Source organism: Oncorhynchus nerka, linkage group LG18, assembly GCF_034236695.1.
Source record: "Oncorhynchus nerka isolate Pitt River linkage group LG18, Oner_Uvic_2.0, whole genome shotgun sequence".
In the NCBI taxonomy this organism is placed as follows: domain Eukaryota; kingdom Metazoa; phylum Chordata; class Actinopteri; order Salmoniformes; family Salmonidae; genus Oncorhynchus; species Oncorhynchus nerka.
Window position 1 is genome coordinate 3,532,075 of NC_088413.1, and position 27,116 is coordinate 3,559,190.

General features: G+C 49.1%; 1 protein-coding gene across 1 annotated transcript; it reads left to right on the top strand.

The window, feature by feature from the left end:
- The first annotated feature begins 10,273 nt into the window (after positions 1 to 10,273).
- Positions 10,274 to 15,525, top strand: LOC135561702 (NACHT, LRR and PYD domains-containing protein 1 homolog). Its single transcript, XM_065003441.1, has 8 exons — positions 10,274 to 10,719; positions 10,852 to 11,066; positions 11,251 to 11,507; positions 11,772 to 11,900; positions 12,097 to 12,229; positions 12,315 to 12,335; positions 14,257 to 14,539; positions 14,949 to 15,525. Exons 1-8 carry the CDS (start codon positions 10,637 to 10,639, stop codon positions 14,953 to 14,955), a joined length of 1,128 nt encoding a protein of 375 aa, XP_064859513.1. The 5' UTR covers positions 10,274 to 10,636; the 3' UTR covers positions 14,956 to 15,525.
- The last annotated feature ends 11,591 nt before the right edge of the window (positions 15,526 to 27,116 follow it).

Below are 27,116 nucleotides of genomic sequence, written 5' to 3' on the forward strand. Positions count from 1 at the left end.
ACGACATTTATTGGATATTTCAAACTTTTTTAACATACAAGAACTGAAAAATTGGGCGTGCAAAATTATTCAGCCCCTTTACTTTCAGTGCAGCAAACTCTCTCCAGAAGTTCAGTGAGGATCTCTGAATGATCCAATGTTGACCTAAATGACTAATGATGATAAATACAATCCACCTGTGTGTAATCAAGTCTCCGTATAAATGCACCTGCACTGTGATAGTCTCAGAGGTCCGTTAAAAGCGCAGAGAGCATCACGAAGAACAAGGAACACACCAGGCAGGTCCGAGATACTGTTGTGAAGAAGTTTAAAGCCGGATTTGGATACAAAAAGATTTCCCAAGCTTTAAACATCCCAAGGAGCACTGTGCAAGCGATAATATTGAAATGGAAGGAGTATCAGACCACTGCAAATCTACCAATACCTGGCCGTCCCTCTAAACTTTCAGCTCATATAAGGAGAAGACTGATCAGAGATGCAGCCAAGAGGCCCATGATCACTCTGGATGAACTGCAGAGATCTACAGCTGAGGTGGGAGACTCTGTCCATAGGACAACAATCAGTCGTATATTGCACAAATCTGGCCTTTATGGAAGAGTGGCAAGAAGAAAGCAATTTGTTAAAGATATCCATAAAAAGTGTCGTTTAAAGTTTGCCACAAGCCACCTGGGAGACACACCAAACATGTGGAAGAAGGTGCTCTGGTCAGATGAAACCAAAATTGAACTTTTTGGCAACAATGCAAAACGTTATGTTTGGCGTAAAAGCAACACAGCTCATCAACCTGAACACACCATCCCCACTGTCAAACATGGTGGTGGCAGCATCATGGTTTGGGCCTGCTTTTCTTCAGCAGGGACAGGGAAGATGGTTAAAATTGATGGGAAGATGGATGGAGCCAAATACAGGACCATTCTGGAAGAAAACCTGATGGAGTCTGCAAAAGACCTGAGACTGGGACGGAGATTTGTCATGATCCAAAACATAAAGCAAAATCTACAATGGAACGGTTCTGTTACGTGTAAATGAGTGAAGAGGTGTGGAGTCGGGCGCAGAGCGCAAAGGATGTGGGAAAAACAACACACTTTAATGTCCTGGAAACATAACATGAACAAAAGTGGAAACATAAATGAACAGAAATATAAACGGACAGCGTGAAACCCAAATGCCAACAAAATTACACTCAAACAAAGAAACAGGAGAACAAGCCCGCACGAAACAGAAGCGGGCTGAACAGACTATATATAACCCTATCCTAACAACCAAACAAGAAACAGGTGATACCAATTAGACAGAACTAAACGAACACAGAACAACGGATCAGCGATAGCTAGTAGACCGGCGACAACGACCGCCGAGCGCCACCCGAACAAGAAGGGTAGTCACCTTCGGTAATATTCGTGACAGTACCCCCCTCCTGACGCGCAGCTCCCGCAGCGCGCCGACGCCGGCCTCGGGGACGACCCGGGGGCCGAGGCGCTGGGCGATCCGGACGGAGGCGATGGAATTCACTCAACATAGATGGGTCTAGAATATCCCTCACCGGGACCCAGCACCTCTCCTCCGGACCGTACCCCTCCCAGTCAACGAGGTACTGCAAGCCTCTCACCCGGCGTCTCGAGTCCAGAATAGCTCGTATCTTGTACGCCGGGGACCCCTCGATGTCCAGAGGGGTGGAGGAACTTCCGGAACCTCATCTTCCTGCATAGGACCAGCTACCACCGGCCTGAGAAGAGACACATGAAATGAGGGGTTAATACGATAATACGAAGGAAGTAATAATCGATAACAAACCTCATTTATTCTCCTCAGGACTTTAAATGGCCCTATACACTGCGGACCCAGCTTCCGGCAGGGCAAGCGGAGAGGCAGGTTTCGGGTCGAGAGCCAGACCCTGTCCCCAGGTGCAAACACGGGGGCCTCACTGCGGTGACGGTCAGCGCTCTTCTTCTGCCTTATACTTGCTTGGCGTAATGACTCTTGGACCACCCTCCAGGTCTCCTTAGAGCGCTGTACCCACTCCTCCACCGCAGGAGCCTCAGTCTGGCTCTGATGCCACGGTGCCAGGACTGGCTGGTACCCCAACAAGCACTCAAATGGTGACATGTTGGTAGAGGAGTGGCTTAGTGAGTTCTGGGCTATTTCTGCCCAGGGAATATATCTCGCCCACTCCCCTGGCCGGTCATGGCAATACGACCGCAGAAACCTACCCACCTCCTGGTTAACTCTCTCCACCTGACCATTACTCTCCGGGTGATACCCTGAGGTCAGGCTGACCGAGACCCCCAGACGTTCCATAAATGCCCTCCAAACACGGGAGATAAATTGGGGGCCCCGATCAGAAACTATATCCTCGGGCACCCCGTAGTGCCGGAAGACATGGGTGAAAAGAGCTTCCGCAGTCTGTAGGGCCGTAGGGAGACCGGGCAATGGGATAAGACGGCAGGACTTAGAGAACCGATCCACAACGACCAGGATTGTAGCAGATTACATTTACATTACATTTAAGTCATTTAGCAGACGCTCTTATCCAGAGCGACTTACAAATTGGTGCGTTCACCTTATGACATCCAGTGGAACAGTAGTGCATCTAAATCTTTTAAGGGGGGTGAGAGGGATTACTTTATCCTATTCTAGGTATTCCTTAAAGAGGTGGGGTTTCAGGTGTCTCCGGAAGGTGGTGATTGACTCCGCTGTCCTGGCGTCGTGAGGGAGTTTGTTCCACCATTGGGGGGCCAGAGCAGCGAACAGTTTTGACTGGGCTGAGCGGGAACTGTACTTCCTCAGTGGTAGGGAGGCGAGCAGGCCAGAGGTGGATGAACGCAGTGCCCTTGTTTGGGTGTAGGGCCTGATCAGAGCCTGGAGGTACTGAGGTGCCGTTCCCCTCACAGCTCCGTAGGCAAGCACCATGGTCTTGTAGCGGATGCGAGCTTCAACTGGAAGCCAGTGGAGAGAGCGGAGGAGCGGGGTGACGTGAGAGAACTTGGGAAGGTTGAACACCAGACGGGCTGCGGCGTTCTGGATGAGTTGTAGGGGTTTAATGGCACAGGCAGGGAGCCCAGCCAACAGCGAGTTGCAGTAATCCAGACGGGAGATGACAAGTGCCTGGATTAGGACCTGCGCCGCTTCCTGTGTGAGGCAGGGTCGTACTCTGCGGATGTTGTAGAGCAAGAACCTACAGGAACGGGCCGCCGCCTTGATGTTAGTTGAGAACGACAGGGTGTTGTCCAGGATCACGCCAAGGTTCTTAGCGCTCTGGGAGGAGGACACAATGGAGTTGTCAACCGTGATGGCGAGATCATGGAAGGGGCAGTCCTTCCCCGGGAGGAAGAGCAGCTCCGTCTTGCCGAGGTTCAGCTTGAGGTGGTGATCCGTCATCCACACTGATATGTCTGCCAGACATGCAGAGATGCGATTCGCCACCTGATCATCAGAAGGGGGAAAGGAGAAGATTAATTGTGTGTCGTCTGCATAGCAATGATAGGAGAGACCATGTGAGGTTATGACAGAGCCAAGTGACTTGGTGTATAGCGAGAATAGGAGAGGGCCTAGAACAGAGCCCTGGGGGACACCAGTGGTGAGAGCACGTGGTGTGGAGACGGATTCTCGCCACGCCACCTGGTAGGAGCGACCTGTCAGGTAGGACGCAATCCAAGCGTGGGCCGCGCCGGAGATGCCCAACTCGGAGAGGGTGGAGAGGAGGATCTGATGGTTCACAGTATCGAAGGCAGCCGATAGGTCTAGAAGGATGAGAGCAGAGGAGAGAGAGTTAGCTTTAGCAGTGCGGAGCGCCTCCGTGATACAGAGAAGAGCAGTCTCAGTTGAATGACTAGTCTTGAAACCTGACTGATTTGGATCAAGAAGGTCATTCTGAGAGAGATAGCGGGAGAGCTGGCCAAGGACGGCACGTTCAAGAGTTTTGGAGAGAAAAGAAAGAAGGGATACTGGTCTGTAGTTGTTGACATCAGAGGGATCGAGTGTAGGTTTTTTCAGAAGGGGTGCAACTCTCGCTCTCTTGAAGACGGAAGGGACGTAGCCAGCGGTCAGGGATGAGTTGATGAGCGAGGTGAGGTAAGGGAGAAGGTCTCCGGAAATGGTCTGGAGAAGAGAGGAGGGGATAGGGTCAAGCGGGCAGGTTGTTGGGCGGCCGGCCGTCACAAGACGCGAGATTTCATCTGGAGAGAGGGGGGAGAAAGAGGTCAGAGCACAGGGTAGGGCAGTGTGAGCAGAACCAGCGGTGTCGTTTGACTTAGCAAACGAGGATCGGATGTCGTCGACCTTCTTTTCAAAATGGTTGACGAAGTCATCTGCAGAGAGGGAGGAGGGGGAGGGGAGGAGGATTCAGGAGGGAGGAGAAGGTTGCAAAGAGCTTCCTAGGGTTAGAGGTAGATGCTTGGAATTTAGAGTGGTAGAAAGAGGCTTTAGCAGCAGAGAGAGAAGAGGAAAATGTAGAGAGGAGGGAGTGAAAGGATGTCAGGTCCGCAGGGAGGCGAGTTTTCCTCCATTTCCGCTCGGCTGCCCGGAGCCCTGTTCTGTGAGCTCGCAATGAGTCGTTGAGCCACGGAGCGGGAGGGGAGGACCGAGCCGGCCTGGAGGATAGGGGACATAGAGAGTCAAAGGATGCAGAAAGGGAGGAGAGGAGGGTTGAGGAGGCAGAATCAGGAGATAGGTTGGAGAAGGTTTGAGCAGAGGGAAGAGATGATAGGATGGAAGAGGAGAGAGTAGCGGGGGAGAGAGAGCGAAGGTTGGGACGGCGCGATACCATCCGAGTAGGGGCAGTGTGGGAAGTGTTGGATGAGAGCGAGAGGGAGAAGGATACAAGGTAGTGGTCGGAGACTTGGAGGGGAGTTGCAATGAGGTTAGTGGAAGAACAGCATCTAGTAAAGATGAGGTCGAGCGTATTTCCTGCCTTGTGAGTAGGGGGGAAGGTGAGAGGGTGAGGTCAAAAGAGGAGAGGAGTGGAAAGAAGGAGGCAGAGAGGAATGAGTCAAAGGTAGACATGGGGAGGTTAAAGTCGCCCAGAACTGTGAGAGGTGAGCCGTCCTCAGGAAAGGAGCTTATCAAGGCATCAAGCTCATTGATGAACTCTCCGAGGGAACCTGGAGGGCGATAAATGATAAGGATGTTAAGCTTGAAAGGGCTGGTAACTGTGACAGCATGGAATTCAAAGGAGGCGATAGACAGATGGGTAAGGGGAGAAAGAGAGAATGACCACTTGGGAGAGATGAGGATCCCGGTGCCACCACCCCGCTGACCAGAAGCTCTCGGGGTGTGCGAGAACACGTGGGCAGACGAAGAGAGAGCAGTAGGAGTAGCAGTGTTGTCTGTGGTGATCCATGTTTCCGTCAGTGCCAAGAAGTCGAGGGACTGGAGGGAGGCGTAGGCTGAGATGAACTCTGCCTTGTTGGCCGCAGATAGGCAGTTCCAGAGGCTACCGGAGACCTGGAACTCCACGTGGGTCGTGCGCGCTGGGACCACCAGATTAGGGTGGCCGCGGCCACGCGGTGTGGAGCGTTTGTATGGTCTGTGCAGAGAGGAGAGAACAGGGATAGACAGACACATAGTTGACAGGCTACACAAGAGGCTACGCTAATGCAAAGGAGATTGGAATGACCAGTGGACTACACGTCTCGAGTGTTCAGAAAGTTAAGCTTACGTAGCAAGAATCTTATTGACTAAAATGATTAAAATGATACAGTACTGCTGAAGTAGGCTAGCTGGCAGAGGCTGCGTTGTTGACTATGTAGGCTAGCTGGCAGTGTCTGCGTTGTTGACACTACACTAATCAAGTCGTTCCGTTGAGTGTAATGGTTTCTACTGTGCTACTGTGCTGCTATTCGGGGCTAGCTGGCTAGCTAGCAGTGTTGATTTACGTTACGTTGCGTTAAAAGAACGACAATAGCTGGCTAGCTAACCTAGGAAATCGCTCCAGACTACACAATTATCTTTGATACAAAGACGGCTATGTAGCTAGCTATGTAGCTAGCTACGATCAAACAAATCAAGCCGTTGTACTGTAATGAAATGAAAAATGTGATACTACCTGTGGAGCGAAGCGAAATGCGACCGGATTGTTGAGTGCGGAAGTTCTGTTACGTTAAGGATGACGAATAGCTGGCTAGCTAACCTCGGTAAATTAAGATAATCACTCTAAAACTACACGCTCTAAACTACACAATTATCTTGGATACGAAGACAGCAAAGACAACTATGTAGCTAGCTAACACTACACTAATCAAGTCATTCAGTTGAGTGTAAGTTGTGCTGCTAATCGGTAGACGGTGGACTAGCTAACGGTAGACGTTAGCTAGCTAGCTAGCTGCAGGGCGGTGTAGACTGCGTTAGGACGACGAAATACGATAATTACGCAATTATCTATGATACAAAGACGGCTATGTAGCTAGCTAAGAAGAAAAATTGCTAAGATTAGACAAATCAAACCGTTGTACTATAATGAAATGTAATGAAATGTAATACTACCTGCGGACCGAGTGCAGATGCGACCGCTCGCTCCAACGCAGGTTCCCCCCTTAGCGCCCGCTCAATGTCTGCGTCCACATCCCATACTACTGGTGCCACCAGCTTAGCTGCCGGAATGATGGGAGTAGGATCGATGGACCTGTCCTCAGTGTCATAGAGTCTTGACAGCGCGTCAGCCTTAGTGTTGAGGGAACCTGGTCTATACGAGATAGTGAAATGAAATCTGGTGAAAAACATGGCCCACCTTGCCTGACGAGGATTCATTCTCCTAGCTGATCGGATATACTCCAGGTTACGATGGTCAGTCCAGATAAGGAAAGGGTGCTTAGCCTCCTCAAGCCAGTGTCTCCACACCTTCAGGGCCTTAACCATAGCCAACAACTCCCTATCCCCCACATCATAATTCCGCTCCGCTGGCCCGAGTTTCTTTGAAAAAAAGGCACAGGGGCGGAGTTTCGGAGGCACACCCGAACGCTGTGAGAGCACCGCTCCAACCCCAGCCTCGGATGCGTCCACCTCTACTATAAACGCCAAAGAAGGGTCCGGATGTGCCAACACCGGCGCCTCAGTAAACATCGCCTTCAACTTATGAAAAGCTCCGTTTGCCTCTGCTGACCACTGCAAACGCGCCGGCCCCCCCCTTCAGCAGTGAGGTAATAGGGGCAGCTACCTGACCAAAACCCCGGATAAACCTCCGGTAGTAATTGGCAAATCACAAGAACCGCTGCACCTCCTTTACCGTGGTCGGAGTCGGCCAATTACGCACAGCCTTTATGCGGTCACCCTCCATTACCAAACCAGAGCTGGAAATGCGATAACCCAGGAAGGAAACTGATTGTTTGGAAAACTCACATTTCTCCGCCTTCACATACAGGTCATGCTCCAGCAGTCGTCTAACAACCTTGCGCACAAGAGATACATGCGCAGTGCGTGTAGCGGAGTAGATCAAAATATCGTCAATATACACCACTACACCCTGTCCGTGCAGGTCTCTGAGAATTTCATCCACAAAGGATTGAAATATAGCTGGAGCATTCTTTAAACCGTATGGCATGATGAGGTACTCATAATGGCCCGACGTAGTGCTAAATGCAGTTTTCCACTCATCTCCCTCCCGAATACGCACCAAATTATAAGCACTCCTGAGATCCAGTTTAGTGAAGAACTGCGCTCCGTGAAATGATTCCACTGCCGTAGCAATGAGAGGTAGTGGGTAACTAAAACCCACTGTGATGGAATTTAGACCTCTATAATCAATACACAGACGTAAACCACCATCTTTTTCTTCACAAAAAAGAAACTCGAAGAGACAGGTGACATGGAGGGCTGAATGTACCCCTGTCCCAGAGCCTCGGTGATATAAGTTTCCATAGCCACCTTCTCCTCCTGGGACAAAGGATACACATGACTCCTGGGGAGTGCAGCGTTAGCCTGGAGATTTATCACGCAATCCCCCTGCCTATGGGGTGGTAATTGGGTCGCTTTCTTTTTACTGAAAACGATAGCCAAATCGTCATACTCAGCTGGAATGCGCACGGTGGAAACCTGGTCTGGACTCTCCACCGTTGTCGCACCGATGGAAACCCCTACACACCTGCCTGAACACTCATCAGACCACCCCTGTAGAGTTCCCTGTTTCCACGAAATCGTAGGATTATGAATAGCTAGCCAGGGAATCCCCAGAACAACTGGAAACGCAGGTGAATCGATAAGGAACAAACTCATTCGCTCCTTGTGATTCCCCTGCGTAATCATCTCCAACGAAATTGTGGCTTTCTTTACCAGCCCTGACCCTAATGGTCGACTATCTAAAGAGTGCACGGGAAAAGGGGGGTCTACTTTTACTAACGGAATCCTCAACCTCTGAGCGAGTCCGCGATCTATAAAGTTTCCAGCTGCGCCTGAATCTACCAGTGCCTTATGCTGGAGAGAAGGAGAATAATTAAGGAAACAAATTAATAGGAACATGTGACCAACAGGAAACTCTGGGAGAGTGTGGTGCTTACTCACCTGGGGTGACCGATGAGTGTTCTGCCTGCCCTCACGATTCCCAGATGAATTCCTCCAGCACTGACCAGACGTGTGCCCTCTCCGGCCACAACTGGTACAGGAGGAGCTTCCTCCTCCGATCTCCCTTGACGCAGTCCCTCCTAGCTCCATCGGGATAGGGGCAGGATGATCAGGAGGTAGAACTGACAGGACCCTTTCAGAACGTCCACGAGCAGCTAGCAGATGGTCCAACCGGATCGACAGGTCTATCATTCCATCCAGGCTAAGCGTAGTATCCCGACAGGCCAGCTCCCTACGGATGTCCTCTCTCAGGCTACACCTGTAATGGTCTATCAGGGCCCTGTCGTTCCACCCTGCTCCCGCAGCCAAGGTCCGGAACTCCAGCGTGAAGTCCTGCGCGCTCTTTGTCCCCTGTCTAAGATGGAACAATCTCTCACCCGCCGCTCGACCTTCTGGAGGGTGATCGAACACGGCCCTGAAACGGCGGATGAACTCCGGGTAGTTGTCCTTCGCTGAGTCGGGCCCGTTCCAGACCGCATTAGCCCACTCCAGGGCTCTACTGGTCAGGCAGGTGATGAGGACCCCTACTCTCTCCTCCTCCGAGGGGGCCGGCCGAACGGTGGCCAGGTAGAGGTCTAATTGCAGCAGGAATCCCTGGCACCCCGTCGCTGCTCCATCGTAATTCCTCGGAGGCGTCATGTGCAGAGCGCTGGAACCGGATCCAGATGGGGGAGATGGTAGAGTTGCTGGTAGGAGGGTCGGTGGGGTAGTAGTAGGGAAACCATTCCTCTCCCAACGATCCATCCTCTCCATCATCTGATCCATCGCTGATCTTAGGCGATGGAGGATGGACGTGTGATGTTGAACTCTCTCTTCCATAGTGGGAAGAGGAGTGGTCGCTGCTCCTGCTGACTCCATAGTAGGTGCGGGCTTCTGTTACATATAAATGAGTGAAGAGGTGTGGAGTCAGGCGCAGAGAGCAAAGGATGTGGGAAAAACAACACGCTTTAATGTCCTGGAAACATAACATGAACAAAAGTGGAAACACAAATGAACAGAAATATAAACGGACAGCGTGAAACCCAAATGCCAACAAAATTACACTCAAACAAAGAAACAGGAGAACAAGCCCGCACGAAACAGAAGCGGGCTGAACAGACTATATATAACCCTATCCTAACAACCAAACAAGAAACAGGTGATACCAATTAGACAGAACTAAACGAACACAGAACAACGGATCAGCGATAGCAAGTAGACCGGCGACAACGACCGCCGAGCGCCACCCGAACAAGAAGGGGAGTCACCTTCGGTAATATTCGTGACAGGTTCAAAAATAAACATATCCAGGTGTTAGAATGGCCAAGTCAAAGTCCAGACCTGAATCCAATCGAGAATCTGTGGAAAGAACTGAAAACTGCTGTTCACAAATGCTCTCCATCCAACCTCACTGAGCTCGAGCTGTTTTGCAAGGAGGAATGGGAAAATATTTAGGTCTCTCGATGTGTAAAACTGATAGAGACATACCCCAAGCGACTTACAGCTGTAATCGCAGCAAAAGGTGACGCTACAAAGTATTAACTTAAGGGGGCTGAATAATTTTGCACGCCCAATTTTTCAGTTTTTGATTTGTTAAAAAAGTTTGAAATATCCAATAAATGTCGTTCCACTTCATGATTGTGTCCCACTTGTTGTTGATTCTTCACAAAAAAATACAGTTTTATATCTTTATGTTTGAAGCCTGAAATGTGGCAAAAGGTCGCAAAGTTCAAGGGGGCCGAATACTTTCGCAAGGCACTGTAAATATATAAATATAAACACAGTCTCAAAGCCAGGTGTGTACTGACCAACCATTCACACTGGGATATAGACAGTCCTGTGTTCTGCTTGTAGGCATGCAGGACTTTAGCTGTTGTCATATTTTGTCATTAGACCGTTTAATTGATATATGACCAGCATTCCATGTAACATTGAATAAATATATTTGATGAGTTACTTTGGTAATGGGCCAGTTTCCCAGACACAGATTAAGTCTAGTCCTGGACCTTAAAGAACTTTCTATTGAAACTTCCTTTGAGCATGCTTTTTAGTCCAAGCACTAGACTCAATCTGTGTCCAGGAAACAGGCCCCATATGTATTACTGACATGCTTGTCCTTGTTCAGGACTCCACACACTGGCTTCAGATTGAACCCTTGACTTCCACTGTCCAGGGAGTGACAATGTTCAGGTAAAATAACTACTTTTAACATTTCAATCCAATTGCTAGTGTATTTCCCCATTACCTTTGGGAATAGTCTTCTCATCCAACCTCCCCATTTGACCATTGACCCTCTCTACCATATCTTGTTGTTGCTCTCAGACACAAGACACCCAAAGGGAGTTATGAGTGCACAGTGTCTGGGCTCCGCTGGCTGTGTGAGAGAGATGTCATTCTGAAGTATCACTTCAGGAACTGGGAACCCTACAGTCAACTTCTGAAAGACATGCAGTACACACAAGGTGGTCCATTGCTGGACATCACTATGGAGTTAGGTGAACTGGAGGAAGTTCATCTGCCACACTTTGTCTGTTTAGGTAAAACCATATAGAAATAATATTCAGAAAGACATTTCCATGTAACTGAGTTTCACTTCCTGAGTTAATATATTCTGGGAGTTTGAGTTTACTGTGATCTGGTACTGCATATTCTTTGTGTTTTTTTAGAATAATGAATAATTCAATATTTGTCTTTCTGTCTCCTTTGTACTGTGTTGTTCAGGGACCAACCCTTCCCTGAGGAATGAGATGAAGACTCTTCATGTAGAGGAACATGGAGTGTCTTTAGAGGAAGTGCATGAGGTCACCAGATTCCATGTTAAGATTCTCCATCCCAAGTTCTCAGCTATCTCTGTTATACTGAGGTTACTGTCTTGGAACGTAGACGTTCACTGTGAGCTGATGCTCTATCTGACAGTGATGAAGGAAACACTAATTCCACGCCTATACCTGTTCCCCAGTAACCCCGGCCAGATACAGGTGAGGTACCATTATTATAGAGATGACCTTAAACTGCACCCCTGGTTAGTTATGTTGACACTCTTTAAGGAAGATAAATGTGTTGCTTTTCTCCTTAACGGAAAAGATTTCGAAGACGAAACTTGGTGAGCATAGGTTTTGCATAATGGGCAGTTGGCCCCGAACAAGATGACATCGAGGCCTCAACGCTTTTTGAGTTTTCTGAATCATGTTTGAATCAGACTATACATTGACTGGCTGGGTATTTCGTGCCTCGTTTCACAGGTTGTGGAACAACAGGAATCAAAGTTTCAAGGGTCTAAAAGGTTTCCCATCACAAGACCAGAGCGGTCCTTCAAACTGAATAGTTCCTTCAGACTGAACATTCCCTGTTCTACTGCCATTAATCCACCGGTACAGTTTTAGTTGACTAAGAACATGAATCTGACATTTAAGTCACAGTTCTATTTATTGTTCTCTCTCTCTCTCTCTCTCTCTCTCTCTCTCTCTCTCTCTCTCTCTCTCTCTCTCTCTCAATTCAATTCAAATGGCTTTATTGGCATGGGAAACATGTTCACATTGCTAAAGCAGTCTCTCTCTCTCCCTCCAGAGGATTCATCTCATACAAAGAGACACCACACCAAGCTTTTTCAAGGCGATTGTGAAAATAACAGGGATTGACATTGAGATGGAGTTATTCAGTGATGATGAGAGGATAGTATGGACAGAAATAGTATCACGAGGTAGGAGCACATGTCAATCATCACTTTGTACTTTTGTACCAGATGTTATTTAAAGTGATATAACCTCATGTTGTTTATCTTTCAGATGAATACTATCAGAACCAAGGTAAGACCCAGATGCAGACTGTCCAAGTAACAGTGTTTATTGTAACAGGGGAAGGCAAAGACAGGACAAGGCAGGCAGGGCTCAGTAAACCAGAGGTGGGTTAAAGGTACAGTTCGGCAGGTGGGGTCAGGGACAGGGGCAGCCAGAGTTGTCAGGCAGGCGGGGTCAGGGACAGGGGCAGCCAGAGTGGTCAGGCAGGCGGGGTCAGGGACAGGGGCAGCCAGAGTGGTCAGGCAGGCGGGCTCAGAGTCAGGACAGGCAAGGGTCAAAACCGGGAAGAAAGGAAAAGAGAGACTGGGGAAAAAACAGGAGCTGAGACACAACACTGGTTGACTTGAACAAACAAGACAAACAGAGGACACAGGAATAAGTACATGGGGGGTAATGGGGAGATGGGCGACACCTGGAGGGGGGTGGAGACAATCACAAAGACAGGTGAAACAGATCAGGGTGTGACAGAATACGTCACTGACACCCATTCAACTAGTAAGTTAACATGAGAGTTACAGAGCATTCAGAAAGTATTCAGACCCCTTGACTTTTTCCACTTTTTCTTACGTTACAGCCTTGTTCTAAAATGGATTCAATTGTTTTCTTTCCTCAACAATCTACACACAATACCCCATAATGACATCACAATACCCCATAATGACATCACAATACCCCATAATGACAAAGCAAAAATAGGTTTAGACATTTTTGCAAATGTATTTAAAAATAAAAAACAAACACATTTACATACATGAAGGGAACATTTTGACATTTGCCGTATGGTTAGTGAGAAACACCATATTGCAAATGTACGGTCTCTTACTAGACGTCCGCCAACGTTTGTAAAATTCGCGGCCGGCGGTGTGCCGTGCACGGGTGCCAGATCTTTCAGGAAGTCATCTAATGAAGTCTCTCGGACATTCGGTTTCTGTTTGATTACATTTAAAAATGTTGGTCGTTTTTTCGCTGTCCCGATATATCCCACCAGAGGGTGAATGGAATCATATTGCAAATGTACGAAACATCACCAATCACGATGTGGCCTTTTCTCCTGAACGGAAAAGATTTCGAAGACGAAACTTGGTGAGCATAGGTTTGGCGTAATGTGCAGTTGACCCCGAACAAGATGGCATCGAGGCCTCAATGCTTTTTGAGTTATGGACATTTTTCTGGGATTAAAGGTCAAACACGAATATAGAGCGCTAATTTGACCGCTTTACGTCAAAGTACATAAACCTACGGTGTTAGGAAAAAATAACCAGCCATTTATGTATCGTAATTTAACTTCTCTGCGCTACGCATCCGGAGTACAGGATCACTTTCCTAAACAACCGCTAAATTGCAGGGCACCAAATGCATAAATATTACTAAAAATATTTAGAATCATGCAATCACAAGTCAAATATACCAAAACGCAGCATAGTCTGTTGTTAATCCACCTATCGTGTCAGATTTTGAAAATATATTTTACAGCGAAAGAAATCCAAGCTTTTGTGAGTGTAGCTTTCAATGCTACAACAGCTTAGCCTTATATTAGCTTGGTTAGCTTGGTCACGAAAGTAAGAAAAAGCAATAAAATGAATCGGTTACCTTTGATAATCTTCAGACGTTTCCACTCACGAGACTCCCAGTTACACAACAAATCTTATTTTTGTTCGATAAATATGACTTTTATCACAAAAAAACACCATTTGGGTTGCGCATTATGCTCAGAAAATCAAAGCCGTGTTCCGTTCGACAAATTCCAAAAAGTATCCGTAATGGTTGTAGAAACTGGTTTAATTTTGACTGACTTGAATATGAATTGACGACAACCCTGGAGTCAGCTCAAAACAAGACATGACTATCAGAGGAACTGGAGAGACTGTTAGATGTAGAAACAGCTGCTGTTCACCCTAAAGACATATTCATTTAATTCACCCCCCTTCAGCATTAACACTCTCTGGGATTCCTGCTGAGGAGTTTCTGAAGAAACACAGGGCTGAACTCATTCAGGGAGTCAAAAACCCAATGCCAATAGCAGATGATCTGTTGTCAAAGAGCATGATTGGTGAAGAAGAGTACTCCAGAATAAAAGCTGAAACAACGGCACAGGAGCGAATGAGAGAACTACTGAATGCAGTCCTCCCTAAAGGACCAGAAGTGATGGGAGCTTGTCTTAAAGCTCTCAGTGAACATGAACACCATCTTGTTAAGTACTTGAGTGAATCTAGGTAAGACCGGTTTCTTTTCTCCCTCCCTTGAATATGTGGAATGATTAAATATAGGTCAAATAAAAACATAGCTACCCAGATCAAAGAGAGTCTTTTTCAGAATGGAAGCATGTTTTTGTGTTGCTGCCTGTAATACATTTATATTTTTATAGTTCTATCATAGGACCATCATCACATCATTATCTCAGGTGTATCATAGGACCATCATCATATCATTATCTCAGGTGTATCATAGGACCATCATCACATCATTATCTCAGGTGTATCATAGGACCATCATCACATCATTATCTCAGGTATATCATAGGACCATCATCACATCATTATCTCAGGTGTATCATAGGACCATCATCACATCATTAACTCAGGTGTATCTCCCTCTTCCCTTCTCCTCCATCCTGTCTTGTAGCACCTAATCTGAAGATGCTGAGGCCTGTCTCCTAGTCTGTGGACAAAGACACTTCTTAACCTAATCTGAAGATGCTGAGGCCTGTCTCCTAGTTTGTGGACGAAGACACTTCACCTAATCTGAAGATGCTGAGGCCTGTCTCCTAGTGTGTGGACGAAGACACTTCTTCTTCTGTTTTATTCATGTGCTGTTCTGTAAACTAATTTGTGTCTTCATGCAAGTGGCTGACTGTACAAATCCTCACTATCAGTAGCTGTAATTTGGCAGTAAGGCCAGACGTTGGTTTGAGAACGAGATATCTCAGTTTCAAGGTCTCAGTTTAGAGAGAAGAAGTCTTGTGAGGTGTTGGTCTGTCAAATGCTATGAACCAGTATTGGTCGGTCACATGAATGAAGCAAACAGTAATGATTCATTAATTATGCTAAATCATGCAAATGTAACTTGTCTGTGTAAAGCTATATATAAGAAAACTGCTGGGGCTGCCCCAGGCATAGCCCCTGATTGACATGTGTACTATGGTGCATTTAGTTGGTTGGAACCTCTCCAGCTCACTGACAATAAATAATGATTAATTTAAGATTGACTTTGAGTGTCACTGTGTGAGGCTAGTCAAAGATACACATCACCATGTTGTCATCTTGACCTTCCTTAGATTCTTTATGGGATACAACTCACTCTGTCTGAAGGAAGTGAGGAAATGGACTCACTAAGGGGGATAGCTGAGAGGACAGAGAAGGCACGTGACATCATCGACATGGTGTTGAGAAAAGGAACGGAGTCAAGATCCAGGATGATCAACCTTCTTGGGGAGCTGGAGCAATGTCTTACGAAAGGTCCAACCACACAGCCTCTCTCCTTCTGCAGCCTCCTGGACGTGTGGATCTTCTAGCAGGAGGGTCAGTCAGTCCTCCACTAGGTACCTAGCTGGACCCCTATCTAGCAGGAGGGTCAGTCAGTCCTACACTAGGTACCTAGCTGGACTCCTCTCTAGCAGGACGGTCAGTCAGTCCTACACTAGGTACCTAGCTGGAACCCTATCCAGCAGGAGGGTCAGTCAGTCCTACACTAGGTACCTAGCTGGACTCCTCTCTAGCAGGACGGTCAGTCAGTCCTACACTAGGTACCTAGCTGGAACCCTATCTAGCAGGAGGGTCAGTCAGTTCTACACACATTCAACATAAATGTATTTTATGAATATATTGTGCAGTGTTGGCCTGTTAGCGGTTCATGAGAGAGACTGATTATCAACACAACCACCTCAGTCTATCAGCAGCTTTCTCAGTGAGAGCCTCATGTCTGGAACACATTGACAATTGAAGGACAGTTAAGGAGCTGTGTAACCTGTGACCCCTTTACCAATGACTTGAGAGTGGCTGAAGGACATATAACCTGTTTGGGGTAGGGGGCAGTATTTTCACGTCCAGAAGACGTGAGTATAACAGAACTCATTTGGTAGGCGGACACCCAAGGACAAACCATCCAGGAGATTTTGTTTTAGTTCACTGTGTTTTCAATTGGGTTTCTATGGGAATCTAGATTTCTGAAGCATCTGGTTGCAGTTCCTATGGCTTCCACTAGATTACATTTACATTTAAGTCATTTAGCAGACGCTCTTATCCAGAGCGACTTACAAATTGGTGCGTTCACCTTAAGACATCCAGTGGAACAGCCACTTTACAATAGTGCATCTAAATCTTTTAAGGGGGGTGAGAAGGATTACTTTATCCTATCTTAGGTATTCCTGAAAGAGGTGGGGTTTCAGGTGTCTCCGGAAGGTGGTGATTGACTCCGCTGTCCTGGCATCGTGAGGGAGTTTGTTCCACCATTGGGGGCCAGAGCAGCGAACAGTTTTGACTGGGCTGCGCGGGAACTGTACTTCCTCAGTGGTAGGGAGGCGAGCAGGCCAGAGGTGGATGAACGCAGTGCCCTTGTTTGGGTGTAGGGCCTGATCAGAGCCTGGAGGTACTGAGGTGCCGTTCCCATCACAGCTCCGTAGGCAAGCACCATGGTCTTGTAGCGGATGCGAGCTTCAACTGGAAGCCAGTGGAGAGAGCGGAGGAGCGGGGTGACGTGAGAGAACTTGGGAAGGTTGAACACCAGACGGGCTGCGGCGTTCTGGATGAGTTGTAGGGGTTTAATGGCACAGGCAGGGAGCCCAGCCAACAGCGAGTTGCAGTAATCCAGACGGGAGATGACAAGTGCCTGGATTAGGACCTGCGTCGCTTCCTGTGTGAGGCAGGGTCGTACTCTGCGGATGTTGTAGAGCATGAACCTACAGGAACGGGCCACCGCCTTGATGTTAGTTGAGAACTACAGGGTGTTGTCCAGGATCACGCCAAGGTTCTTAGCGCTCTGGGAGGAGGACACAATGGAGTTGTCAACCGTGATGGCGAGATCATGGAACGGGCAGTCCTTCCCCGGGAGGAAGAGCAGCTCCGTCTGCCGAGGTTCAGCTTGAGGTGGTGATCCGTCATCCACACTGATATGTCTGCCAGACATGCAGAGATGCGATTCGCCACCTGGTCATCAGAAGGGGGAAAGGAGAAGATTAATTGTGTGTCGTCTGCATAGCAATGATAGGAGAGACCATGTGAGGTTATGACAGAGCCAAGTGACTTGGTGTATCGCGAGAATAGGAGAGGGCCTAGAACAGAGCACTGGGGGACGCCAGTGGTGAGAGTGCGTGGTGAGGAGACAGATTCTCGCCACGCCACCTGGTAGGAGCGACCTGTCAGGTAGGACGCAATCCAAGCGTGGGCCGCGCCGGAGATGCCCAACTCGGAGAGGGTGGAGAGGAGGATCTGATGGTTCACAGTATCGAAGGCAGCCGATAGGTCTAGAAGGATGAGAGCAGAGGAGAGAGAGTTAGCTTTAGCAGTGCGGAGCGCCTCCGTGATACAGAGAAGAGCAGTCTCAGTTGAATGACTAGTCTTGAAACCTGACTGATTTGGATCAAGAAGGTCATTCTGAGAGAGATAGCGGGAGAGCTGGCCAAGGACGGCACGTTCAAGAGTTTTGGAGAGAAAAGAAAGAAGGGATACTGGTCTGTAGTTGTTGACATCGGAGGGATCGAGTGTAGGTTTTTTCAGAAGGGGTGCAAACTCTCGCTCTCTTGAAGACGGAAGTGACGTAGCCAGCGGTCAGGGATGAGTTGATGAGCGAGGTGAGGTAAGGGAGAAGGTCTCCGGAAATGGTCTGGAGAAGAGAGGAGGGGATAGGGTCAAGCGGGCAGGTTGTTGGGCGGCCGGCCGTCACAAGACGCGAGATTTCATCTGGAGAGAGAGGGGAGAAAGAGGTCAGAGCACAGGGTAGGGCAGTGTGAGCAGAACCAGCGGTGTCGTTTGACTTCGCAAACGAGGATCGGATGTCGTCGACCTTCTTTTCAAAATGGTTGACGAAGTCATCTGCAGAGAGGGAGGAGGGGGGGGGGAACTTCCGGGTTGGAGCGAGCCGGTCGCATCCGCGCTTCGGTCTGCAGGTTGTATAACTTTTTCATTACATTTCATTATAGTACAACGGTCTGATTTGTCTAATCTTAGCAATTTCTTCTTAACTAGCTACATAGTCGTCGGTGTATCAAAGATAATTGCGTAATTATCGTATTTCGTCGTCTCCTATCTGCCCAACACGTTCACCGTCTACCGTAGCACTGTAGTAACTATCACACTCAACTGAACGACTTGATTAGTGTAGTGTTAGCTAGCTACATAGTTGTCTTTGCTGTCTTCGTATCCAAGATAATTGTGTAGTTAGAGTGTGTAGTCTTAGAGTGATTATCTTAATTTACCGAGGTTAGCTAGCCAGCTATTATGTCGTCCTTAACGTAGGAGACACTCCTAGCTAGCCAATAGCCAGCCAACGTCTACTGAATAGAACTTTCGCATTCCGGTCGCATTCCGCTCCGCTCCACAGGTAGTATCATATTTTCATTTCATTTCATTACAGTCCCAACGGTGTGATTTGTTTGATCGTAGCTAGCTACATAGCTAGCTACATAGCCGTCTTTGTTTCAAAGATAATTGTGTAGTCTAGAGCGATTTTCTAGGTTAGCTAGCCAGCTATTGTCATTCTCCTAACGCAACGTAACGTAACCAACACTGCTAGCTAGCCAGCTTGCCCCCGAAAAGCAGCATTGTAGAAACTTCACACTCAACGGAACGACTTGATTAGGGTAGTGTCAACAACGCAGCTAGCCTACCTCAGCAGTACTGTATCATTTTAATCATTTTAGTCAATTAGATTCTTGCTACGTAAGCTTAACTTTCTGAACATTCGAGACGTGTAGTCCACTTGTCATTCCAATCTCCTCTGCATTAGCGTAGCCTCTTCTCTAGCCTGTCAACTATGTGTCTGTCTATCCCTGTTCTCTCCTCTCTGCACAGACCATACAAACGCTCCACACCGCATGGCCGCAGCCACCCTAATCTGGTGGTCCCAGCGCGCACGACCCACGTGGAGTTCCAGGTCTCCGGTAGCCTCTGGAACTGCCGATCTGCGGCCAACAAGGCAGAGTTCATCTCAGCCTATGCCTCCCTCCAGTCCCTCGACTTCTTGGCTCTGACGGAAACATGGATCACCACAGACAACACCGCTACTCCTACTGCTCTCTCTTCGTCCGCCCACGTGCTCTCGCACACCCCGAGAGCTTCTGGTCAGCGGAGTGGTGGCACCGGGATCCTCATCTCTCCCAAGTGGTCATTCTCTCTTTCTCCCCTTACCCATCTGTCTATCGCCTCCTTTGAATTCCATGCTGTCACAGTTACCAGCCCTTTCAAGCTTAACATCCTTATCATTTATCGCCCTCCAGGTTCCCTCGGAGAGTTCATCAATGAGCTTGATGCCTTGATAAGCTCCTTTCCTGAGGACGGCTCACCTCTCACAGTTCTGGGCGACTTTAACCTCCCCACGTCTACCTTTGACTCATTCCTCTCTGCCTCCTTCTTTCCACTCCTCTCCTCTTTTGACCTCACCCTCTCACCTTCCCCCCCCCTACTCACAAGGCAGGCAATACGCTCGACCTCATCTTTACTAGATGCTGTTCCTCCACTAACCTCATTGCAACTCCCCTCCAAGTCTCCGACCACTACCTTGTATCCTTTTCCCTCTCGCTCTCATCCAACACTTCCCACACTGCCCCTACTCGGATGGTATCGCGCCGTCCCAACCTTCGCTCTCTCTCCCCGCTACTCTCTCCTCTTCCATCCTATCATCTCTTCCCTCTGCTCAAACCTTCTCCAACCTATCTCCTGATTCTGCCTCCTCAACCCTCCTCTCCTCCCTTTCTGCATCCTTTGACTCTCTATGTCCCCTATCCTCCAGGCCGGCTCGGTCCTCCCCTCCCGCTCCGTGGCTCGACGACTCATTGCGAGCTCACAGAACAGGGCTCCGGGCAGCCGAGCGGAAATGGAGGAAAACTCGCCTCCCTGCGGACCTGGCATCCTTTCACTCCCTCCTCTCTACATTTTCCTCCTCTGTCTCTGCTGCTAAAGCCACTTTCTACCACTCTAAATTCCAAGCATCTGCCTCTAACCCTAGGAAGCTCTTTGCCACCTTCTCCTCCCTCTTGAATCCTCCTCCCCCCTCCTCCCTCTCTGCAGATGACTTCGTCAACCATTTTGAAAAGAAGGTCGACGACATCCGATCCTCGTTTGCTAAGTCAAACGACACCGCTGGTTCTGCTCACACTGCCCTACCCTGTGCTCTGACCTCTTTCTCCCTCTCTCTCCAGATGACATCTCGCGTCTTGTGACGGCCGGCCGCCCAACAACCTGCCCGCTTGACCCTATCCCCTCCTCTCTTCTCCAGACCATCTCCGGTGACCTTCTCCCTTACCTCACCTCGCTCATCAACTCATCCCTGACTGCTGGCTACGTCCCTCCCGTCTTCAAGAGAGCGAGAGTTGCACCCCTTCTGAAAAAACCTACACTCGATCCCTCCGATGTCAACAACTACAGACCAGTATCCCTTCTTTCTTTTCTCTCCAAAACTCTTGAACGTGCCGTCCTTGGCCAGCTCTCCCGCTATCTCTCTCAGAATGACCTTCTTGATCCAAATCAGTCAGGTTTCAAGACTAGTCATTCAACTGAGACTGCTCTTCTCTGTATCACGGAGGCGCTCCGCACTGCTAAAGCTAACTCTCTCTCCTCTGCTCTCATCCTTCTAGACCTATCGGCTGCCTTCGATACTGTGAACCATCAGATCCTCCTCTCCACCCTCTCCGAGTTGGGCATCTCCGGCGCGGCCCACGCTTGGATTGCGTCCTACCTGACAGGTCGCTCCTACCAGGTGGCGTGGCGAGAATCCGTCTCCTCACCACGTGCTCTCACCACTGGTGTCCCCAGGGCTCTGTTCTAGGCCCTCTCCTATTCTCGCTATACACCAAGTCACTTGGCTCTGTCATAACCTCACATGGTCTCTCCTATCATTGCTATGCAGACGACACACAATTAATCTTCTCCTTTCCCCCTTCTGACGACCAGGTGGCGAATCGCATCTCTGCATGTCTGGCAGACATATCAGTGTGGATGACGGATCATCACCTCAAGCTGAACCTCGGCAAGACGGAGCTGCTCTTCCTCCCGGGGAAGGACTGCCCGTTCCATGATCTCGCCATCACGGTTGACAACTCCATTGTGTCCTCGTCCCAGAGCGCTAAGAACCTTGGCGTGATCCTGGACAACACCCTGTCGTTCTCAAATAACATCAAGGCGGTGGCCCGTTCCTGTAGGTTCATGCTCTACAACATCCGCAGAGTACGACCCTGCCTCACACAGGAAGCGGCGCAGGTCCTAATCCAGGCACTTGTCATCTCCCGTCTGGATTACTGCAACTCGCTGTTGGCTGGGCTCCCTGCCTATGCCATTAAACCCCTACAACTCATCCAGAACGCCGCAGCCCGTCTGGTGTTCAACCTTCCCAAGTTCTCTCACGTCACCCCGCTCCTCCGCTCTCTCCACTGGCTTCCAGTTGAAGCTCGCATCCGCTACAAGACCATGGTGCTTGCCTACGGAGCTGTGAGGGGAACGGCACCTCAGTACCTCCAGGCTCTGATCAGGCCCTACACCCAAACAAGGGCACTGCGTTCATCCACCTCTGGCCTGCTCGCCTCCCTACCACTGAGGAAGTACAGTTCCCGCTCAGCCCAGTCAAAACTGTTCGCTGCTCTGGCCCCCCAATGGTGGAACAAACTCCCTCACGACGCCAGGACAGCGGAGTCAATCACCACCTTCCGGAGACACCTGAAACCCCACCTCTTTAAGGAATACCTAGGATAGGATAAAGTAATCCTTCTCACCCCCCCCCCCCTTAAAAGACCTAGATGCACTATTGTAAAGTGGCTGTTCCACTGGATGTCATAAGGTGAAAGCACCAATTTGTAAGTCGCTCTGGATAAGAGCGTCTGCTAAATGACTTAAATGTAAAATGTAAATGGGAGGAGGATTCAGGAGGGAGGAGAAGGTGGCAAAGAGCTTCCTAGGGTTAGAGGCAGATGCTTGGAATTTAGAGTGGTAGAAAGTGGCTTTAGCAGCAGAGACAGAAGAGGAAAATGTAGAGAGGAGGGAGTGAAAGGATGCCAGGTCCGCAGGGACTTTAGAAATTGGTAGATTTAGAAATTGGTAGATGTTTTTCCTTTGAGAAATGAAGAAGTACAGCTGTACTTTCTAAGTGTCGAGCCAAGTGGACTGTTTAATTTGGGGCTCGCGGCCAGGAGCTCACTCCACTTTCATTTTATCCGCTATTGAACACAGTATATTCCGTCTTAAGTTTTATCGATTATTTACGTATTAAAATATCTAAAGTTGGATTAGGAAAGTTGTTTAAAATGTTTGGCCCAAATTTACAGGTAACTTATTAGATAATTTGTGGTCATGTTGGGTGAGTTGGAACCGTTTTTCTGAATTAAACTCGCCAAATAAATGGACATTTTGGGGATATAACGATGGAATTTATCGAACAGAAGGACCATTTGTGATGTTTATGGGGTTAGGGTTAGGGTTCGGGTTAGCGCCAACAGAAGATCTTCAAAGGCAAGGCATGAATTATATCAGTATTTCTGAGTTTTGTGTAGCGCCTGGCGGGTTGAAATATGATTGTGTTTATATGATGGGGTGCTGTCCTCATATAATCGCATGCTTTGCTTTCTTTAACCCTTATTGAAATCCGACACGGTGGCTGGATTAACAAGAAGTTAAGCTTTATTTTTGTGATTTTATGAAAGTTAAATATATCTAATAATTGAATTGGAATTTCGAGCTCCGCAATTTCACCGGATGTTGTCGAAACGTTCCGCTAGCGGAACCCCCAGCCGTGACAGGTTTTTTAAGGAGCTGTGTAACCTATCACCCCTTTACCAATGACTTGAGAGTGTCTGAAGGACATATAAGTGTCACGCCTTGGTCATTGTATTTTGTGTTTTTGTTATATGTTTGGGTAGGCCAGGGTGTGACATGGGTTTATATGTTGTTTTCGTATTGGGGTTTGTATTATTTGGGATCGTGGCTGATTAGGGGTGTGGTATAGGCTTGGCTGCCTGAGGCGGTTCCTAATCAGTCAGGTGATTCTCGTTGTCTTGGATTGGGAACCGTATTTAGGCAGCCTTAGTTTCGCTTTGTATTTCGTGGGTGATTGTTCCTGTCTCTGTGTAGTATTCACCAGATAGGCTGTAATAGGTTTCACGTTCCGTTTGTTGTTTTGTTTATTCAGTTATTTCATGTATCGTCATTTCCTTCATTAAAAACATGAGTAACCACCACGCTGCATTTCGGTCCGACTCTCTTTCTTCAACAGACGAACGTCGTTACAGAATCACCCACCACTCACGGACCGAGCAGTGTGTAAACTGGCAACGACGTAGACAGCTTCAGCAGCGAAAGGAGGATGTTATGGACGGTAGAGGCATGGAGTATACGACGTGGGAAGAAATCGACAGGTGGGCGGCCGACCCAGAGAGAGTGCAGGAGCCCGCCTGGGATTCGCTGCAGCAATGCGAAGAGGGCTATAGGCGAATGGAGTCAATAAAAAAGAGAAGGCGGCGCAGAGCGAAAACCGAAAGTCACCCCAAAAAATGTATTGGGGGGGGGGCTCAGGGAGAGTATGGCTGAGTCAGGAGATAGACCTGAGCCAACTCTCCTTGTTTATCGTGAGGAGCCAAGGAGGAGACCAGAGCCAGTGTTAGAGGTGAGCGAAGCAGAGACTGTGAAGGAGTTAATGGAGAAAGTGGAGTGGAGAGTAATGAGGGAGTTGCTAGCTTGGTGCTATAGATACAATATTCGTCCGACGGATCGTGTCGGGGATTTGATAGCACCTGAGTTAGCGCTCTATACTCAACCTGAGGTGCGTGTTAGTCGGCTGGTGAAGTTGGTGCCAGGCCTCCTGTGCACATCCCTAGCCTTGCACGTCCTGTGCCCACACTGCTCTCAAGATCTCCTGTACGCCTTCACGGTCTAGCCCATCCTGTGCCACCTCCACACTCCAGTCCTCCGGTAGCAGCTCCCCGCACCAGGCTTCCTGTGCGTGTCCTCGATCCAATACCACCAGTTCCAGCACCACGCACCAGGCCTTCAGTGCGCCTCGCCTGTTCAACACAGCCAGAGCCTTCCTTCCCTCCAGCGCTGTTGGAGTCTCACGCCTGTTTAGTGCAGCCAGAGCCTGTCTCCTCTCCTGCGCTGCCGGAGTCTCCAGTCTGCCCAGCGCCTCCAGTGCCGCCAGTCTGCCCAGCGCCGCCAGTGCTCCCAGTCTGCCCAGCGCCGCCAGTGCTCCCAGTCTGCCCAGCGCCGCCAGTGCTCCCAGTCTGCCCAGCGCCGCCAGTGCTCCCAGTCTGCCCAGCGTCACCAGACTGCCCAGCGCCGCCAGTGCTCCCAGTCTGCCCAGTGCCGCCAGTGCTCCCAGTCTGCCCAGCGCCGCCAGTGCTCCCAGTCTGCCCAGCGTCGCCAGTGTGCCCAGCGTCGCCAGTCTGCCCAGCGTCGCCAGCGTCGCCAGTCTGCCCAGCGTCGCCAGTCTGCCCAGCGCCGCCAGTCTGCCAGGATCCGCCAGAAGTGCCAGTCAGCCAGGATCTGCCAGTCTGCAGAGAGCTGTCAGCCTGCATGGAGCAGTCAGAGCTGTCAGTCTGCATGAAGCAACCAGAGCTGTCAGTCTGCATGAAGCAGCCAGAGCTATCAGTCTGTAAGAAGCAGCCAGAGCTGTCAGTCTGCATAGAGCAGCTAGATCCGCCAGTCAGCCATGATCTTCCAGATCTGCCAGACAACCAGTCTCTTCCAGATCTGCCCGACAACCAGTCTCTTCCAGATCTGCCCGACAACCAGTCTCTTCCAGATCTGCCCGACAACCAGTCTCTTCCAGATCTCTCTTCCAGATCTGCCCGACAACCAGTCTCTTCCAGATCTGCCCGACAACCAGTCTCTTCCAGATCTGCCCGACAACCAGTCTCTTCCAGATCTGCCAGACAACCAGTCTCTTCCAGATCTGCCAGACAACCAGTCTCTTCCAGATCTGCCAGACAACCTGAATCTTCCAGATCTGCTTGTCAACCTGAATCTTCCAGTTCCGCCAGCCAGCCAGGATTTACCGGAGCCTACTACCTGCCTGAGCTTCATCTCAGTACTGGGCTTCCTCTCAGTACTGGGTTTCCTCTCAGTACTGGGTTTCCTCTCAGTACTGGGTTTCCCCTCAGTCCCGGGCTGCCCCTGTCCCGAGCTGCCCCTCTGTCCCGAGATGCCCCTCTGTCCCGAGATGCCCCTCTGTCCCGAGATGCCCCTCTGTCCCGAGATGCCCCTCTGTCCCGAGATGCCCCTCAGTCACGAGCTGCTCCTCAGTTATGTGGGGATCTGGGTGAGGACTATTAGGCCATGGTCGGCGGAGAGGGTGGATTATTCCAGGACGCGAAGGGGAGGAACAAGAACATTAATGGAGTGGGGTCCACGTCCCGAGCCGGAACCGCCACCATGGACAGACGCCCTCCCTATGCTTTTGAGGTGCGTCCGGGAGTCCGCACCTTAGGGGGGGGGGTTCTGTCACGCCTTGGTCATTGTATTTTGTGTTTTTGTTATATGTTTGGGTAGGCCAGGGTGTGACATGGGTTTATATGTTGTTTTCGTATTGGGGTTTGTGATTAGGGGTGTGGTATAGGCTTGGCTGCCTGAGGCGATTCCTAATCAGTCAGGTGATTCTCGTTGTCTTGGATTGGGAACCGTATTTAGGCAGCCTTAGTTTCGCTTTGTATTTCGTGGGTGATTGTTCCTGTCTCTGTGTAGTATTCACCAGATAGGCTGTAATAGGTTTCACGTTCCGTTTGTTGTTTTGTTTATTCAGTTATTTCATGTATCGTCATTTCCTTCATTAAAAACATGAGTAACCACCACGCTGCATTTCGGTCCGACTCTCTTTCTTCAACAGACGAACGTCGTTACAATAAGGAGCTGTTAACCTGTCACTCCTTTACCAATGACTTGAGAGTGTCTGAAGGACATATAAGGAGCTGTTAACCTGTCACTCCTTTACCAATGACCTGAGAGTGTCTGAAGGACATATAAGGAGCTGTTCAACCTGTCACTCCTTTACCAATGACCTGAGAGTGTCTGAAGGACATATAAGGAGCTGTTAACCTGTCGCTCCTTTACCAATGACCTGAGAGTGTCTGAAGGACATATAAGGAGCTGTTAACCTGTCGCTCCTTTACCAATGACTTGAGAGTGTCTGAAGGACATATAAGGAGCTGTTAACCTGTCACTCCTTTACCAATGACCTGAGAGTGTCTGAAGGACATATAAGGAGCTGTTAACCTGTCGCTCCTTTACCAATGACCTGAGAGTGTCTGAAGGACATATAAGGAGCTGTGAACCTGTCACTCCTTTACCAATGACTTGAGAGTGTCTGAAGGACAAATAAGGAGCTGTGAACCTGTCACTCCTTTACCAATGACTTGAGAGTGTCTGAAGGACATATAAGGAGCTGTTAACCTGTCACTCCTTTACCAATGACCTGAGAGTGTCTGAAGGACATATAAGGAGCTGTTAACCTGTCGCTCCTTTACCAATGACCTGAGAGTGTCTGAAGGACATATAAGGAGCTGTTAACCTGTCGCTCCTTTACCAATGACCTGAGAGTGTCTGAAGGACATATAAGGAGCTGTGAACCTGTCACTCCTTTACCAATGACTTGAGAGTGTCTGAA